Source organism: Falco rusticolus, chromosome Z (assembly GCF_015220075.1).
Source record: "Falco rusticolus isolate bFalRus1 chromosome Z, bFalRus1.pri, whole genome shotgun sequence".
Classification (NCBI taxonomy): domain Eukaryota; kingdom Metazoa; phylum Chordata; class Aves; order Falconiformes; family Falconidae; genus Falco; species Falco rusticolus.
In genome coordinates this window covers 62,975,497-62,992,776 of record NC_051210.1, presented here as the reverse complement: position 1 = coordinate 62,992,776, position 17,280 = coordinate 62,975,497, and the positions used below count along the sequence as shown (strand labels likewise).

At 39.1% G+C, this 17,280-nt stretch overlaps 1 protein-coding gene across 3 annotated transcripts in view; it reads left to right on the top strand.

Annotated features, from left to right (window-relative positions):
• ZSWIM6 (zinc finger SWIM-type containing 6) overlaps nt 1-17,280 on the top strand; it is a 112,322-nt gene that overhangs the window by 50,027 nt on the left and 45,015 nt on the right. For 2 of the 3 annotated variants that reach the window (XM_037373412.1, XM_037373411.1), the window contains exon 2: nt 12,416-12,772. In XM_037373412.1, coding sequence (XP_037229309.1) covers nt 12,416-12,772 — 357 coding nt within the window. Of the gene's footprint in view, nt 1-6,657; nt 6,660-12,415; nt 12,773-17,280 lie in introns of all 3 variants that reach the window. The other variant, XM_037373413.1, reaches the window with a different exon arrangement.

Below are 17,280 nucleotides of genomic sequence, written 5' to 3'. Positions count from 1 at the left end.
TTATTCTGAAAGAAAGCAGGGGAGATCTGTGAAAAGGGATGGGAATGTTGTTATAGGGGACAAGACTGAGATTGTTCTTTCCAGATGCTTTTAAATTTATTTTCAGCCATTTAAAGTATAAAGAAAAGAAATCAATAGTCTATGTCAGGGGCCTGACTTTGAAATATTTCAGTTGATTTTGAGACTTGAGATATTGAGAGTGTTAAAAGTCAAAGGCACAGTTTTCAATTTACGGTTCATCATTGTAACAGAGGCTAGATACAGAATTTAACTCTGTTCTGTTTCTGCTTTTCTTGTTGTGATACAAAACTACTTCAAATACTAGCAAGTTTCTCAATCTGAGTATCTTTTCTACCGCCAAGAGCTCAGAAATGTTCCTTCATTAAAAGTATCTGAAAACTGACTTATACGTAATGTCTCTATCTTGCTATTTAAGTGCACCATGACAACACAACCTTAGGCAGGTGACAATAGTAGGATGTAATTGTCCAGTACATCACTGAATTTAATCTTAATCTAAGACAGAAAAAAAAATCTTTAACCATTAGTGATAATATCAACAACTGATGTTAGAGGCATGATTCCTGCTCAGCTTTTCTGCCAGCAAAGGGCACCCTCTGTCTTTAACTGCATCTGTGTGAGAATGAGTATAAACTTGTTTTTTCTTCAAGAACTTGCAATGGTCTTCCTTTTTTCCACCCTCCCAATTATGTTTATGTAGGATATGATAATAATTAAGACCACAGACAGAGAACCTTTTCTTATTACAAAAGGTAGCCCTGCAGGCATGAGACCTGTATCAGAAACTAGGCTTAGTACTGCTACAAAGCCGATGTCTAGTTTGAGATAAGTAAAATTGACAAACAACCTTGAGACACAAAATCAGTCAGCAGCGTACTTGGTCTTGTGGGCTGGGTTTCATGTTCGTCAGCAGGCCTAACCCTTGACTATAGTAGGCAACCAAAGCTAACAAAATGAGTCATTTACCATGCTTCCACAAGTACACCACCTACCAATTTACCACAGATGCTAATAGTTGTAGTATAGATAGGTTACCAGAAGCTGAAGCCCAAACATAAATGGCAAGGGAATGCAGGGATCTGGAAGGGAGAGAGTTACTTCATCAGTGCTTGAGAGCAGTGTTGCTTGGCTTGCTGGTAAATAGATTCTCCATCCTTGAGGCTTTTCTCTTCTGTCTCCTTGTTTTTGTGTCTCCCCACAGCACACTTTCAGTAAAAGTGGAGTAAATGATGGTGGTTTTGTAATTGTTTCCTTTTCCTCTGTCAAAAAGTAGTTGTAAGGTGTTCTTTGGCTCATCACTGAAAGTTGGAAATGTTTTATGTTACCAGACGTGCTTTTAGTTGGGGTGCTCAGTCTAATGGCTTAGGTACTGTAAAACCTGGTCTGGAGGCCAAACCACAGCATGCTGAATTCCAGTAACTTGCTTAATAAGTCTAAACGACAAGTTAGATTCTGTTTAGCTGTATAATTTGTCCTCCTTCCTTTGGTTGATTAATCGGTTGTTTAAATGATCCTGAAAGTTTTGCTTCCTTGATTATATAGTTCCATCTTTTTCTTCTTCTGCCTGCCTTTCCAAACTTTTCACTCTTTCTGTGTTGTCTGGAAAGCTTTTACTTAGTTTGTGACACACCTAAATTAAAAAAAAATAATCTCAGGTTGCATTTTATTGTTCAACCCCATGCGTATTAATAGAGGCTTGGTTAACACATTTTGTGTTAACATGCAATCTGGAATCAGATTAATAGTCAGAATAACTATAGCTTGTTAAACTTCTGGGTGCCGCAGGTTAGAGGTAGATATTCCTAAGAATTTCTTGGCTCTGGCAAGGAAGAATGGTATGCCTTGCTCATTTAAGGAGAGTTACTGTGTGGCTTTAGAGGAAGGGGTGAGATCCTTTATTACCTTCTTTAAGAAAATTGCATATTACTCTTACCTGCAGTGTTTGAGGAGCAGCAGTGTGCTCTGAATGTGCTGACATTGGCTTAGAAGAACATACATCAGGCTCCCCCACCAGCATACACCTACCCTTACTTATTCCAAGTGCTTTCTGTGCACAGAGCTCCCAGAAATCAGGGCCTGGGAACATAAATAATGTTTTGGTTTGAACTAACAGATACTTGTATCATAAATATGAAAAGATAATGTGAGTAAGTTACACTCAAAATCATCTGTGCCTTTGAAAATCCATTTTTCTTACATGAAGCCTATTAATTTTGCATCCCGTATCTGGGGAGGTGGTGCATGTCTATATGGTGGAGTTAATAGTACGGGAGTTCTTAGCATATAGTTTTGATGATGGGGTGCACTAGCCATGAACTGTATATTGATTTGTTTTCGTCAAGTAGTAATTGCAACAGCGAGAAGTGATTAGTCTAGCCTGGCAACACTTAAGTATGGAAAAACTGTGAACCACAAGGTTCATAGAGTATCTCTACTTGTGTGGGTTTAGGCTGTGTGCCAGTGTCATCCAGGATATTCTGATGTGTGACCTTTGCATGACCTTTTTTTTTTTTTTTTTCCCTCCAACAGTTTCATTGTTACTATTATAGTTTCTTGGGATTCCATTCTTCGTTTGCAGCTCCGCTGCAGTTGGCCCTGGACAGCTAGAAAGAAGATGCTTCAGCCGTGCAAGGGTGACTCAGTTGTGATGGTGGCTTTTTAGACTTTCAACCTGGAACTCTTTCAACACTATGGTTTTAGTGGCTTTTTATCTGCTGCTTTGTCAGGAAATACTACATCATACTTCATTATTTTTGCTGGAATTCCTTGTAGTGCTCTGGTGACCAGAGGAAGTTGCTGAAAACATTTATCTTGTAAAATTTACTACCGAAAATCAACAGAGCCCCTCCCAAAGTCCTATGTAGTAACTGTTTTTTCTACATTTAAAAGCCTCTTTTTCTCTTTTTTACTTCCACTTTGATTATGAGTAAAACAGTTTAGTGAACATCCTGACTCTTGCAGTAATGCACAAACATTTGTTGAAAAGATAAAGTAATAAAACCATTTGGTAAATGTGAAGGATTAAATCTTTATGAATATTTAGCATACAAATGGAAGAACAGAATCATGGCCATAAAGAAAGGGTTTCCCCTGTTTTCTGGGAGTTTTAATGCCATTTTTCACTTGGCACAAGTACAGCATTGATACCTTTTCATTTTTTCCTCTCCTTTTCCAACAAAAGAAAACTATTCCACAACTAGTAATGGAAATGGGAGGGGCAGTTTCCTCTTTTAAGCCAAGTATAACATTTCCTGATGGAAGGTCAATTTAGCATAAAATTACAATGGCTTGTTTCGCATAGCTTAAACTTGAACTGTTTCAGTGCAATGTTAAATTACTTAATCAGTTAAATATTTTGTGTTGTTGGAATGACCTAAATACCTTTTACTGCAGGATGCCTGTGTTTCAGACATCCTGTTCTGGGTTGTCCCAGACTATAAGTATGGCTGTGGAAATGTAGACACATCCTCTTTTCAGGAAGTAGTCATTTTCTAATCTTTTTAAAATCTCTTCCCAAGTTTATATTGGTGATTGCTGTTGTCTTCCTCCTTAGGATTTTATCCACTTCCCAGTAAAAAAATAGTGTGAGTTTGATCAAGCCCTTATCCAAGAGGATGAGAAACCAGTTTTTCCTGATGACAGAGCAGTGTTGAGGGTCAAGCAGGATGTAGTTTTTTAAAGATTTTTCCTTCTTGCTTTCACCCGTCTCGTCATGAAGTTCTGTGCTGTTCTGTGGCCTGTCTTAGTTGTAATCAGTTTGTCTTTGAAAAGCCATGTAGACAGCAACTACTAATGATATGCTGTATTTGTATTTGCTGTACAAATTAAGTCGAAGATGAACCTTAACCTAAGACAATGAAATGAAGCAGATAAGCCTGTGTGGGGTAAGCAAGGGATAGCTGGGTAGCAGTGGTAGCAGCAGTAAGAGTGTGAAAAAAGCAGAGATGTGGCTGGACTGGTGGAGGGACATTTCGAAACAACAACAAAAAATTGGTTAGACTAGATTCTTCCTCTCTTTGCCTCCCTTAAAAATGAGCATGTTTTGCTAGAGGTGTTCTTCAGTCTCAGATGATTTAGTTTCTGTTACTTCCTTTTTTGTGGAGACAGGTGATTCTTAGTTGACGCTAAGCCTTTAACTGTAGGCATGCAATACAGAAAATTTGTGTTAGCAATAAGAATGTAAATAGTAACTTCAAAAAATAACCATATTCTATCTGACAGGCAAGGCATCTTCTAAGTTGCTTAAAACAACTGATAGTCTGTAAATATTTAACTTTCATGAATGTAAGAGGAGCCTATTTGTTGTTGTATTGCTTTAAGTGTATGTTAATGAAAGCAGGAGGCTTAATCTGCGTTCGGTTTTGTTGCTCTTCCTTATTTGCAGTCACTTTCCCATTTGTGATATCTATACTTGTACTGTAGCAAGTAAAAATAATTTATTGCACAAATGTAATGTGAAAATTAAGTAGCAGTAAAAGCTGAAATGACATCACCTTGGGAGGTGGATAGCTTGGGCTGTGGGATGAATCTGCTGTCTGCTTCCTGCAGGAGGGATGCCAGCTTCTGCTCACCAGAGCAGAGTGAATTCCTCCTTGAAGGCTAGCAACAAATGTCTTTGCAGTGATCCTCTGGAGACTGGTTGTAATCAGTCTTTGCTCTTGGGCACCTCTGCATGTTCCTGGGGTGCAGATCCTTGCAGCATGTTCCTGGGATGCAGATCTTTGTAGACTGTGTGCGTATCCTGCTGTCTCAGTCTCTTCCCGTTGCATAGAAGAAGGGCCTGTGAAGTTCACAGGCCCTTGTTTATCAAAATTTAAATGTAGATTAGTAATCTGGTTTACCTTCTTGTTTCCTGCCTTTGTTATGGCTGAATGTAAACTTGAGCCTGATGCTGGCCTACATTTATATTCTTTTACAATTGACCTATAAACATTTTAGTACATTAGCTGGATGGTCTGGACAGCATAGTTAATTAAAAGCTCAATTATTTTGGAGTAGTTGCACTTCTAGAAACTTTCTTGAATATTAATTACCCTTTTTTCCTTACCCTTAGTTTTGAATTTACTTCCAGTTTCTCTTCAGCACTGTTGTAGTTTTGATGACTCCTATTTCACACTTCTGCTGCAGCAAACTGCTGTATGGTGGATCCAGCCAGTTTCCCTCAGCTCAGATAACCTATTAAGCCTCTCTCCAAAGTTTGAGGCTTACTACATTCCATGTGTCATAAGTCGTAAAATGTTAATTTGCTCACATTCTGCGAAGCATTTTTATGATTTAATTTAGCATTCCTGATATGTTTTTTTAATAGCTGTCACATGATCTCTGTGGGATATATTATTAGAAAAATTGCCATATATATATATGTAAACAAATTTGCCTACTGGTCTCTCGTGGTGAACTGTACTTTTTCACGCATCAGCTTCTGGGTTTCCAGGCTCACATTGGGATTTCTTTTTTATTTTGTTTACTGGTGGTCTTACAATGTATTGAACTGAGAGAGCAGCTGTTAAACTCTTACCATAGAGGAGCAAACTGATGCCCTTTTAAAAAAACCCAATAAACAGGCAACAAAAAGGCTGGGTGTATATAACTATATAAAGTTATATGTACTCTCTCGGGTACATACATCTGTATACCTGATAAAGGGTGACCTGCAGCCATAGATTGCTAGCCGCCTTGGCCTGACAGGAGTCCATCATCATTCACACTTACAGCAAATGGTTGGCACTGTGTTAAAAAACTTTAAAACAGTTAAACTGTGTTTGCCTGCTTCTGCTCTTGGAGCCATAAGCATAATTTGCCGTAGCATCCTAGATCATAATTTGAGCATCACTGTGCCAGAGGTAGGGTTCTTTGTTACTGCTGTTTAGAAGGCATTTTTTAACGTCTGTGCTGTTTATGCCAAGATTTTGCTGCTTTTGCTTTGCCTACAAAGCTAGTGCTACAAATGCCTAAAATGGGCTTGATTATATCCATGTTAAATGAGTTGGAGTGCAGATGACTTTCAGGTTTTGCAGACATGTGATCTGAGGTTGTGAGCAGTGCTGGTGAAAATGTCATTCTGTAGTTTATATGGGGTTCCAGTGGGGTGGATTGAGAGTTGTTTAACCACAGGGATAGCAGCGAAACCTTGAGGAACCCTTGGGGCCATGCTCATGGGGTACATGTTTTGTTCAGCGCCCCCACCTCCAGACAACATGAGCTGCTGAAGCCTGCATCTGTTTTAAAACAGTTGGGTTCTTACATGGCTGTTAGGCAGGGGAAGGCATTTTGCTGTTATTGGCTGTCTGAACAGCCTTACCTTTTCTTTAGGGAAGAGTAGTCTGGATGGATGTATATATCCCATCCACAGTTGTTCATGTCCTCTGCTTGGACTACAGTGTTAACCAGCCGCTTTTGAGCAGCAGAGATGTGATCAAGCTTGGTTTGAGGTGTTAGTGGAAGCCTTCATGTAATAAATGTAATTAGCTGAACAGTCTCAGACTTGAAGATTTGGGCTCTTGGTGGAAGTCCTGGAAGCTGTTTTTTTTTGTGAATGCAACTGTTGAATTCACAGTGCTGGGACAAATAAATCTTGCTGTTCAGGTGATTAGTGCTCTCACCATTATAGCATACACGTTCTTGGTCATGTGCTAGCGGTAGTGAACTTTCAAGTTGTCAGTGGCATGTGTGCGTGGAGTTACTTAATGCTCCTTCCCCTTTCTCTCTTGCTTGCAAAAGTCCCAAAATATCAAATCTTGACTACTGCCTTCGTGAAAAGGAGTTGTGAAATCCAGGTCCTTGTGACGGGTCCTCTGTTAGTGTTTGTGTACATGGTAAGGCCAATTTTTTTTCAAGGTGGCAGTGCTCTCAAAACACAAGCTCTTCTATACCCTCTGCATCCATTATACACTGTAAACAATCTATGTGCTGCCTTTGTTCATTAATATCTTTTTCCCACTCATTCTTATTACCTTTGTACTGGCATGTTCAAGGGTATTTTCCATTTTAAATCAGTGTTTCCTCTGGTTTATAAGTAGGCTGTTAACATTAGCTTCAGGCTGAGTGGTGGTGGCATGCAAAGTTTTGACTTCATAATAATTTCAAAGTGTGTTGTCGATCTGTTTTTAGAGTGTTCCAAAGTTCAGACAGAATTGAATGTAGGCTACTACTTTGCCATCTTGAAAGAAAACCATTCTCAAAAGGCAAAATTTGAATGAGATAAACATGGTTTAGACTTTCGCTTGTCTTGGGGGAAAAGAAAATGCAGCCACTGATCTAAGTTGTGAAGAAGTAGCTAATGGGCATAGTTGGAATCTACTTTCCGTAAGCATTTCTTCTTGATGCTCTTTAGGCACGATGAAGCGGAGGAGTTTTTCACTTTTTGCAGTGATGATGTGTTTGCCAACTAATATAGTAGTCTGAACAAATCTTAGCTGGTAGGCCTGCAAGTTAATTTAAATGACTGTTAAAGGTAGAGGATATGATTCTGGTTACCAGTGTGAGGTTACCTGCATAGGTCTTACACACTGAAGATTCCCCATCTCCCAGAGCAAGCTCTTCCATCTTTCTTCTCTATAAGTAACCCCCTTTGCTGGTCTCTTATTCTGTGAATGTAGAACAGCTTATGCGTTTTCCTGGCTAGGGGTGTATATATAGGTCTTGTAAACTACTTGGGAAAAGGGTCAGTGGGTCGGTCAGTGGATTAATATTAAGGAAACATCCATCTTCCAAATATAGTTGGTAGTATATTTCCTAATTTTGTGTGCATAGTGAATGAGCCATGCATGGTGTTCTCAAAAAGGTACGTAGCAGAAAGCTATTCAGAAGCACAATTTTTTAAGTTTTACGGTATTTATGTAATCCAGTTCTGATGTTTATCCTTTAAAGAAAACATAAAAGTAATACCCAGTGGTGATGTATGGTTGCATTTCAAAGCTTTCAATTGCAGGTGTGAACCTAGTGAGGGTTTTTTTCATAACCACTAGACAGCATAGATATATCTTTAATATATGCAGAGCAGGTTTGCATTTTTTAATCCCTTTTCTTAAAATACTGTTACTGTATGTTCATCAGAATAGCTTGCCATTTTTTAAGTTTGTCGTGTGTTTGTTTTGATAGCGTATTTTTCGTAATTTTGAATGGACAGCAAAAAAGTTTGAGAAAGAACTGTTTTTTTCAAAGTTCACTCCAGAATAGCTTGCTGTATTGATGACTGAATGACAAATCAGTGCAGCTCCCCTTGAATGAGCGATTTTTTTCTTTATATTTTTCTTATGTGCCTAAAGGAGCATCTTAGAATTGTGAAGTTTAAATTACTGAGAGAAAATAAACCAGTGGTCTAACATTTTGGATTGAATTACTATTCACAGTTAATTCAGAAGTTATATTGTACTTGTTTTATTTCCTTGAACCACACCACCATGTTAAGTCAGCATAATCCCCACCCCCAACACTTTACATAGCTTCTTGTTCTGATAGTTTTCGTTCATTTTGGCCCGTATCTTTCTAAAATGTGTCTTCAAGTCTATTTGTGTATATTGAGGAAGATGCTCTGTAACACTGGGAGACAGTAGAAATGAATTAAGCATGTGAGATGTCATTAATGCTGCTTATTTAGTGCAGTAGCTTTGCTGCTTAATCCACTGGATTAGTGGAATTCACTGTTTTAGAACTTTTGACTTGAGTAACTAAAAGCCATCCTGTTGCTGCTTCTCCACATGCTACTGTTGTTTCTTTTCTTCAGTACCTTACATTTCAAAGTTTCTTTATTCTAAAGTACTTACTTTTTATGACAAACATACATACTTACGTGGGCAAATATGTGGTGATGTGAATTTTCATGTATCGGGCAGCTTTACAGTTTGAAAATGTTTTTAGTTAGTGGATTGGATGCTGTTAAACAGATTCTGGCAAAAATTGCTTTGTAAAATTCACTGACTTCTTAATATCTTCTTCCTCATGACATCTTGGCTCAGTCCCCTTCCAGAAGTACGGCAGTTGAAAACACTGGTTTTTGGCTGTTAAATAATTCTTGTGGTCTTTGAGGTGAACCTTCAACAGAAGCCAAATCACTATGTAAAAGAGCTTCATTTGAGGCATTGTCTTAATGCCACAACTGCTTTTCTAAACACATTTTTGCAGAATGCAAAGCCTCTGCACATTGAACGTGTCAGCAGAGCTTGAATTACTGGTCACATGCTGGTTTGAAAACAGTAAAACCTACCGAATGGCAGCAGCTGAAGGGAAAAGGTGAGACATGCCTGCTCTATAAATAGTTTCTGTAGCGATCATAGTTTTCTGCCTGCAATTCTTTCATTGTTTTTAGGTAATGACAAATGAGCTTTTTCATTTAAAAGTGAAATGTTAGTATTCTTGGTTGGGTTTTTTAATTTGTTTGGGTTTTTTTAATGGATAAGTATTTGCAGCAAGGTTTGTAACTTTGAGTAAAAGGGGAATTTTCCCTTTGAAGGGGAATACCTATTTGTAGTGAGGGCTTGCAGGTTTTATTCTCCTTCAGATCTGTTACTGAAATGTCACTGAGTCCCCACACAGGTGGTTCCTTTTGCCTTCTTCCAGGAGCATGTAATGCCTCTGTCCTCGGCAGGCTATAAATTACTGTCGGTGAAAGCTTCCTAGCAAAGCACACTATGCTGCATTTTTACCTGGTCCTAACTTTTCATACTTTATTTGGAGAATATTAAATGATTAGGTTAAGGTTAGGTTAAAAGAGGTTAAGGCTGTGTCTTTGGGAGGGGACCAGCCTTCCCGGCTGAGTACTCTGCAGTGCTGGTAGCAATAGAGAAGGTGGCATTTGATGTCTGGTAGGTTAAATTGTGACAGGCCTGGCAGGGCTTCTGAGCTGAAACTTCCCCAGTTGTTTTCTGTAGCGTATGGAAACCTTTTTGAAGATTGTATGTCCTAACAACAAATTCTTTCTTCTTCAAAAACAGAAAAAGCGGAGAACAGTCTTTCACAGTTAGCGGGTGTAGTCCATCATTGCAGCATAGTTAATACAGAGCTGCTACATTTTAGCCTGCAAGAGCAGCTGATGTTTCTGTTTAAGCCCTCTGTAATTTAAGAAGGGTACGTTAGGTGATTTGATGGTACTGCTGTTGTAATTGTTTGGACCAGGATCTGTGTTTGTAAATGTTGCTGCTTGTAATGTGAATTCTCAGAAAATGGCAGTGGAGAGGGAGGGGATGCAGTGAGCCGTGTTTGCATCTGAACAGTGCAGTACTTAAAGGCAGGCCTGCTGTTAACTCGGAATATTTCTGGAGACATTCATCTTTCCAGGAAGATTTTAACTTTTTGAGTACTTGAATTATATACTGACAAATCAGAAGTGATACTGTTGGAGTAGATGGTAGGGCTTTTTATTTTTTTAAAATCTGTTTAGTAGAAAATCTATCACTGGGCCTTTTTCTGTTGGAATTAATAGGGGCTCAGGTAGTTACTGAGAGTAGCAAGGAGTGGGATAATGCCCTTTCAGTGTCCAAGTGTTAGGCTTTTCCTCAACTCACAGATGAGAGACAATAATTTTATGTATGCTTTAGAGGAAAGGGACATCAAGGAGAGAAATCTCCCCTGCAGTTTCTTTGGGACCACCAATTCAACTTACACGTACTGAGAATTAAACTGAAATAGAGATGGCTAAGTTTTAACAAAGCCTCTCTTTTTGAGAGGAGGCACTTACAGGAGCATGCCATGACTACCTAAAAAGCAAAGGGAAACACAGAGGGAGGAGCTCATGCTGTAAGGGGCAATTGCACTCCCCTTTCCGTGCAAGTGTCGAGTGGAGACAAGAACAAGAATACCATGTATTCCTGGGCCTGTTAGTCCACCCCCCTTCCTCTCTGTGCACTTTACAGCTTACTGCCTCTTCAGCCTTGGCTCTTAACTACTTTAACGGGTAAGCATCTTCTTGCAAAGTTGACGTTAGTGTGTGCGTATGACCTTCTTCAGAGTAGAGTATCAGTGTACCTGCCCTTGAATGTAATCCAAACAATGATGCTGACTGCAAAACCTGCTCTGTAATGTACAGTATAAATAAATGGAAAAAATGAGAGATCTTCCTCTGTTTCCTGTAACTTGAGCGTTTTTAAAAAAAAGGGAGATACAATATTTTGGACTAGATTTATGTATGTATTCTTTTTCCACTTAATTTTCATGTGATACTGCTGCCTACAGTACACTCTTCTGGTATTTAAACAATACCAAAAAGTTTTTGACTTTGAGGGGGTGTGGTTTTATAGTATTTCCATTATGAGTAGTTAATGCATAACACCTTGTAGTGTCCATCCCAGACTTTTTATGTGCTATATGTTCGAGTTTAATCCTGGTATGGCATATGAAAGTTGGTTGTATTGCCCTGTATCTGTGCCTCTAACTTAATGCTTGAGCCAACGATCAAGGTCATTCTTACATAAAATCAGGAAGAAACCCCCACATTCTGCTATTCAGTAATAAGGTGTTCAGAGCCAAACCTGGGACTTCGTGGTGCACAAACAGAGGTGGGCTTAGGCCTTATCTTCAGAGTTTGAGACCCTGGTTCAACAGGGCTTGGTGTCAACTAAGGCGTCTTTGCTGAAGCAAACATCTTTCTTGCAGTACTCCATATCTTCTTACAATACAAAAAACCCAAACCAGAAAACCAAACAAAAACCAACAAGCTCTTTTGCTTTGTGCTTTACTATGCTGAATGGAGAACAGGACCATAATGCAGACTTCTGAAATAGTGCACATGTGTCTCATTCAGTATTATAAATCTGACATCCAGTGTATTGGAAACTGCAGCAGTTTCCATCTCCAAAGAGCTACACAAACATAGCTGTCATACCGTATCCCTTGGGTGAAGGTGAGCTTTAATGTGAACTCAGTGGTTGGAGAGGTGCCATCGAAGAGGTGAAGTGATTTGTGTCAGTGAGTCAGTGGCAGGGTTGGGACCTGGGTTTGTGCCACTAGAGTGCACTACTTCCTTCATACTTACTGAGAGAATGGTTAAATTTGCTGGTAGGTGCCGCAGGCTTCCTGGTTGGTGGGGTTTGGAAAACTGCTGCCAACCTGCTGAGGTACCAGGAGTTCCACATTGGTCTTAATTGGATGCAGCTCTGCTTCTGCAGCTATCGTTTACCAAATAAATGTTTTTCTTACTATCAGACTTCCAGGAATGTTGTGATAGAATGGCAAAGAAGGCTTGTAAGCTAGGATTTTGCCCCCCTTTTGATTTTGTTGGAGACAAAAAAGTGTACATATGAAAGAAAGGGCTAATCATATTTGTAATTAAACCAAGTCCTTTAAAATACTATTTCTCAGAAATAGATGATGTCTTTTACTTTATTAAGGAAAGATTCTTGATAAGGAGATACAGTATTTTATTTATATTAAGTTCTCTTTTGGTTTTTTTCCTGCACAGGTTTCCACTTGAGTGGCACAGTGACAGAGCCTGCAATGCAATCGGAGCCAGAAACTGTTTGCAATGTAGCTATCAGCTTTGATCGTTGCAAGATTACCTCAGTGACCTGTAGCTGTGGAAACAAGGACATATTTTACTGTGCCCACGTTGTGGCACTTTCTTTATACCGGATCCGCAAGCCAGATCAGGTCAAACTGCATCTTCCCATTTCAGAGACACTCTTTCAAATGAACAGAGACCAACTACAAAAATTTGTACAGTATTTGATCACAGTGCACCACACAGAAGTTTTGCCAACTGCCCAGAAATTAGCAGATGAAATTCTTTCTCAGAATTCAGAAATCAATCAAGTCCATGGTGAGTTTGTTACTTGTTCTTCCTTTTGCTTCATTCCCTGTTTGGTTTTGAGGGTTTTTTTTGTGCCTTTCAGAAGTGTGACCTGCTGAGGTCCCTTCCAACCTGAATTACTCTGTGATTCTGTGTTTACTGAAGAGAATTCTGTTATTGACCCTTGACTTTAAGATGTTTAGAAAACCGTACTTTTTGGGAAAGAGAAAAAAATTCATAAGCAATGGGCTTGATATGTCCAGCACTGGTAATGTGGCCTGATTGGCTTCACGCTTGTATTTTCCAGCTATGAAAAACTGAGTAGTGGTGTTCTTTATATAGCCACATTGCATAAAGGAACTATCTTACCAACTTACCAATGGCATCTTTTTGGTTTTGTTCTTCTTGAACTAACCTTCTGATATTTTGATTGTGTAATTTTGTTTTAGTGACAAAGCATAAAAGCAAGTAGGTGATACTGGTTTTTAATTCATTAAATATAGTTTTGTTATCCTTTGGGATTTAGTTTCTGTATGAAGTCAGGGGGCATATAAAACCTATATTTCACTACCTTTTTCCTGTTAGTGCTGCAGCAGCCTACAGCATCAGCAGTGGTCTTAATCTGTCCTGATTTTCTGCTGCACGTGGTTTTAATGGCTCTCAGGTTCCTTTCCTGAACGTCTTATGTTTGTTAAAGTGTGCTGGGTGTGATGAGGCTTCTGAGGTGGCTTTTACATGGACCCTGCAGAACTGAAAGTGACTAATTATGGATTTAAGGTGACCCAGCTAGTTTTAGTCCTGTGTTCCTGCAAGGTCACTTAATAGAAAAGACCTCTCAGGTGAGCAGAGCTGTAAGCATATGGGCAGTTTACATGGGAAGAATAAGTTATCCAGATATCCAAGAACATCTTTTTTGTTTGTTCATTGACAGGAACAGTTCTTGTGCATTGATATTTAAGAGAGATGACTGCTATGCCAGAGAGTTTGTAGTACGTACACAACCAAGCTGTTTAATATTGGAGTAAGAAAACAATGTGTGTTAGATATAATGTAGGTGGAACAAAGGAAGGGAGTGTTTTCAGTAACAGGACTCATCTGCAGCCTAGCCCCTCTCCTTAGGAGCTGGTGACCCTGGCAGACTCAGGCAGGTGGTGCTGCAAGAAGGTGAATTTCAGGAGCATCGCTCTTTTTGGCTTTGGGAGCTACAGGAATGTGGCTAGAGGCAAGGCAGTTGCTCTAGTTGTTACTGGACCTAATGGGAAGGTGATTGGCAGAGCTGCCTGGTGACAGTGGAAAGAAGGGGAACCTAAAGCAGAGCAGGATATTAAGCAATAGAGGAAGATTCTCAGATGTTGTAAACTGTAGGCATGTATTGCATGAGAATTGGTAATAGCTTGAACATGAACTAAGGGGAAGGAAGAAGTATGGTGAGTATGAGTGTCAAGGGTGATGAGAAAAGGGGAAGGCAGGGGTGGGAAAGGAGGGGCAGATGATGGCTATGTGTGGCTGTATTAACTACACTATGGGTAATGTAAGAGAAATGACAAGCTGTTGCAGAGAGCTCTTAAACCTGATCAGTGTTAAGTCTGTAATTATGCTGATCTTAGGCCTGTTAGTCTGTCAGCTACTTTCTTATTGTCAAAATATCTCCTTACTCATTAGTATCTAAAGTGTTTTTAGAGAGGATGTTTATATCGCAGCCCAAATAGCAAAAAGAATAGGAAACCAAAAAACTAAGTTAATTTCATAAATGATCAATGATGAAATTTCACAATGAATTTGAGTAGGGTTGCTTAAAATTACCACAAACCTAAAATGTTTCTTACACGTTGCTGTTTTCCCAGTAAATGAAATTGAGGTATGTCTGTATTGACTGTGGTATTTCTTAATAAAATACCAAAAACTGAAATAGAAAATCCAGACAGCGTAAGAAAGTAAACTGCTATTACTAAAGAAAGCTGGCTTACAAAAGAGGATCTGTAATGTCCTGCTTTTTCTCTCAGACTACCATAAAACCATGGTCTGAGGGTTTTTTAAAATGTTTAAGGTGTTACTACATTACAGGATTCTTTTAAGGAAAATAGAAGTTTATCTAGTTATATAGCAAGTAAGTGTCCTGCAGTTTGTACTGTAATTCTGTTATTTTGACCTTTAATCAAATTCCTTACATTAACCAAAAAAAAAAATAAATTACAAAAAATAGACCCCAAAAAATCTCTAGCTGGCTGTAATAGCACAGGCTGGTGAATATAGGATCACCATTCACTTTTTTATATCTCCTGTGCTGCAGATGTTCAGTTTGTAACACAAAACTGCCTAGTAGACCTATCTTGCTTTGAATAGTTTAACTCACTAAACTAGTGTTTGAAGAGGATTTATATTGAACGCTGCTTGAAGGCACAGGTAAGCAAGAGGAAAAACTTGAAGACGTGCTTGTAAAAGTAAGAGGAGACCTGGTACAGGAACACCAGAAACAGCTTTGATTAAGTGAAGTCCTGAATCTGGAGTTGGATGAGGAAATAATTTTTCAATGTTGTCTAGAGGTGTTTTAATTTCAGGGTTGTCTTATATAAAACTTCAACTCATACATTGTTTTTTTTTTTTTTATCTCGTGGTGGCTGTACTAGTTCTGGTTTTCATGTATTTCTAGTAATAGGCAAAAGAAATCAGCTGTAGGAATGACCCGGGACTTTGAGAAGCTGTGACCAGAGCAGTCTTGTTGACTTGCTTATGAGCTGGCTAGGGAGATGGAACAACTCTGCAGTATTTTCCTTTTACAAAAGGTGAATTTGGTAAGTGTTCATTTGCTCAAAATTCTGTCTTAGGCAGTGTTTGGCTTTGGCTACCTCCCTTGTGAATGAGGTTACGGGGGAACAAGTGAAGTGACTTACAATCGTGACATGGGTTTTGAAATGACAAATCTTACTTCTTTGGTGGATACAAATGATGCACTATCCTTTCTTGCATCATAACTGAGCCTCACTGCAGGAAAAAATAAGGGGATGCTGTTAAAAGCGCAGGAATGTGTTACCTGTTCAGTGACTTCAGGAGAGCAAAGTGATTTATATGGAAACCTCAGCTGTATCTGCCACACTAATTTTCATTTGGTGGTGATTACACTACAAGAGGGTTTTGCGTGTTTTTAGAGTACAAAAACACCTCTTACAATTGAGAAGATTTGTTTTGTTTTGATGTTCTCATGTGACACTGCTACAGCTGCATGTGTTTCTGATGATTTCAAAACTGGAGATCTGTGCGGTCTGATCTTCTGTACTGAAGAACACTGCAGGTATTCGTGCTGATACCCTGTCATCTGCACTGTGCAACTGGTGGCTTCACATTGAGTTTCAATTTGGGGATGCTGACTCAGGAATCTGGATGTAAATTTGGACCCTGCTCTGCTGAGGCGCTTTTCCTCCCTGTTCATTTTTGTACCATCATAGCAGAGGGAGCTGTCAGGCGTGTTAGGCTAGGAAGAGAACAGTCAGGATGACGGATTATCAGACGGGTTTGTCGTCTTGGGTCTGTCTTTTCTTAGATATGAAACTTTCGCTTAAATTGGTTGGAAGGTCAAACTATGTTCCTGAGAACTTGCATGGAAATAGGAAAGTAACTGTAAGGTGCTGGTGGGTGGGGTGCGGTGTGGGTCTGTTGGCATATTAATCTCCTCCTAGCAAGCATTTGCTATTATGTACAGAGTGAAAAAGGGTCTGCCTTTTACTGGTTTAAGGACAGCCTAGCAAAAAAATTTAATTTCTACCTTTTAAGCTGTACTGTTTCTTTCCTGACTGTTTCGTGCTGCTGTTGCAATCTATGCCTTTAGAAGAACTGTACAAATTTCTCCAGACCTTATCCCATCCTGTGATTCTCTGACTCACAATACAAAGCACTCTACAAAACCAAAAGCAGATCAACTCCAATTTAAGAGGGAAAAAGCAGTTTAAGTATATTTGTCTCCTTAGAAGCAGAGGTACCTGGGTAGTTGGTTTTGTATTTGTCAAGGCAGATTTAGGTGCATCCTCTGTAAATGTTAGCCTGTAACGTATTTTGGGAGTGCTGTTGGAGGCATCAAGGAAGGAAACATCTATTAGAAAAATCACTTTCAAAGAAAACTTCCTAGTATCTAGCATTGTTCCAGTATATTTTAAGTTCCAAAGGGTAATTCAGAGGTACAGGTGAATCTGTAGGAAAATTGTAGGGTAGGATAGGGCCAAACAACAAAATATGGTGTATTGCTGATCTACTAGAAAAAGGAATGTTTAATGTTAAGGATACTTTTTCTTCTTTAAGTAATGATGGAATGTTTCATATGGCCCTGCTTAAACAGACAATTGATTAAGAAACTAGTTGCAAAAGAAAAATGGAGGAAATGGCATTTGAGTTTCCTTTCAAGAAGGATGAAAGTGAAGTGCTCCAGTGCTTAGTATGAGAACTGTTTAGTGAACCGGATTTGGGAAGGAAGTAATTTGGGAAGGAAGAAAAAAAAACTAGAGAAATTTTAGAAACGCAAGTAGAATTAAATAAGTAGTACAATGTAA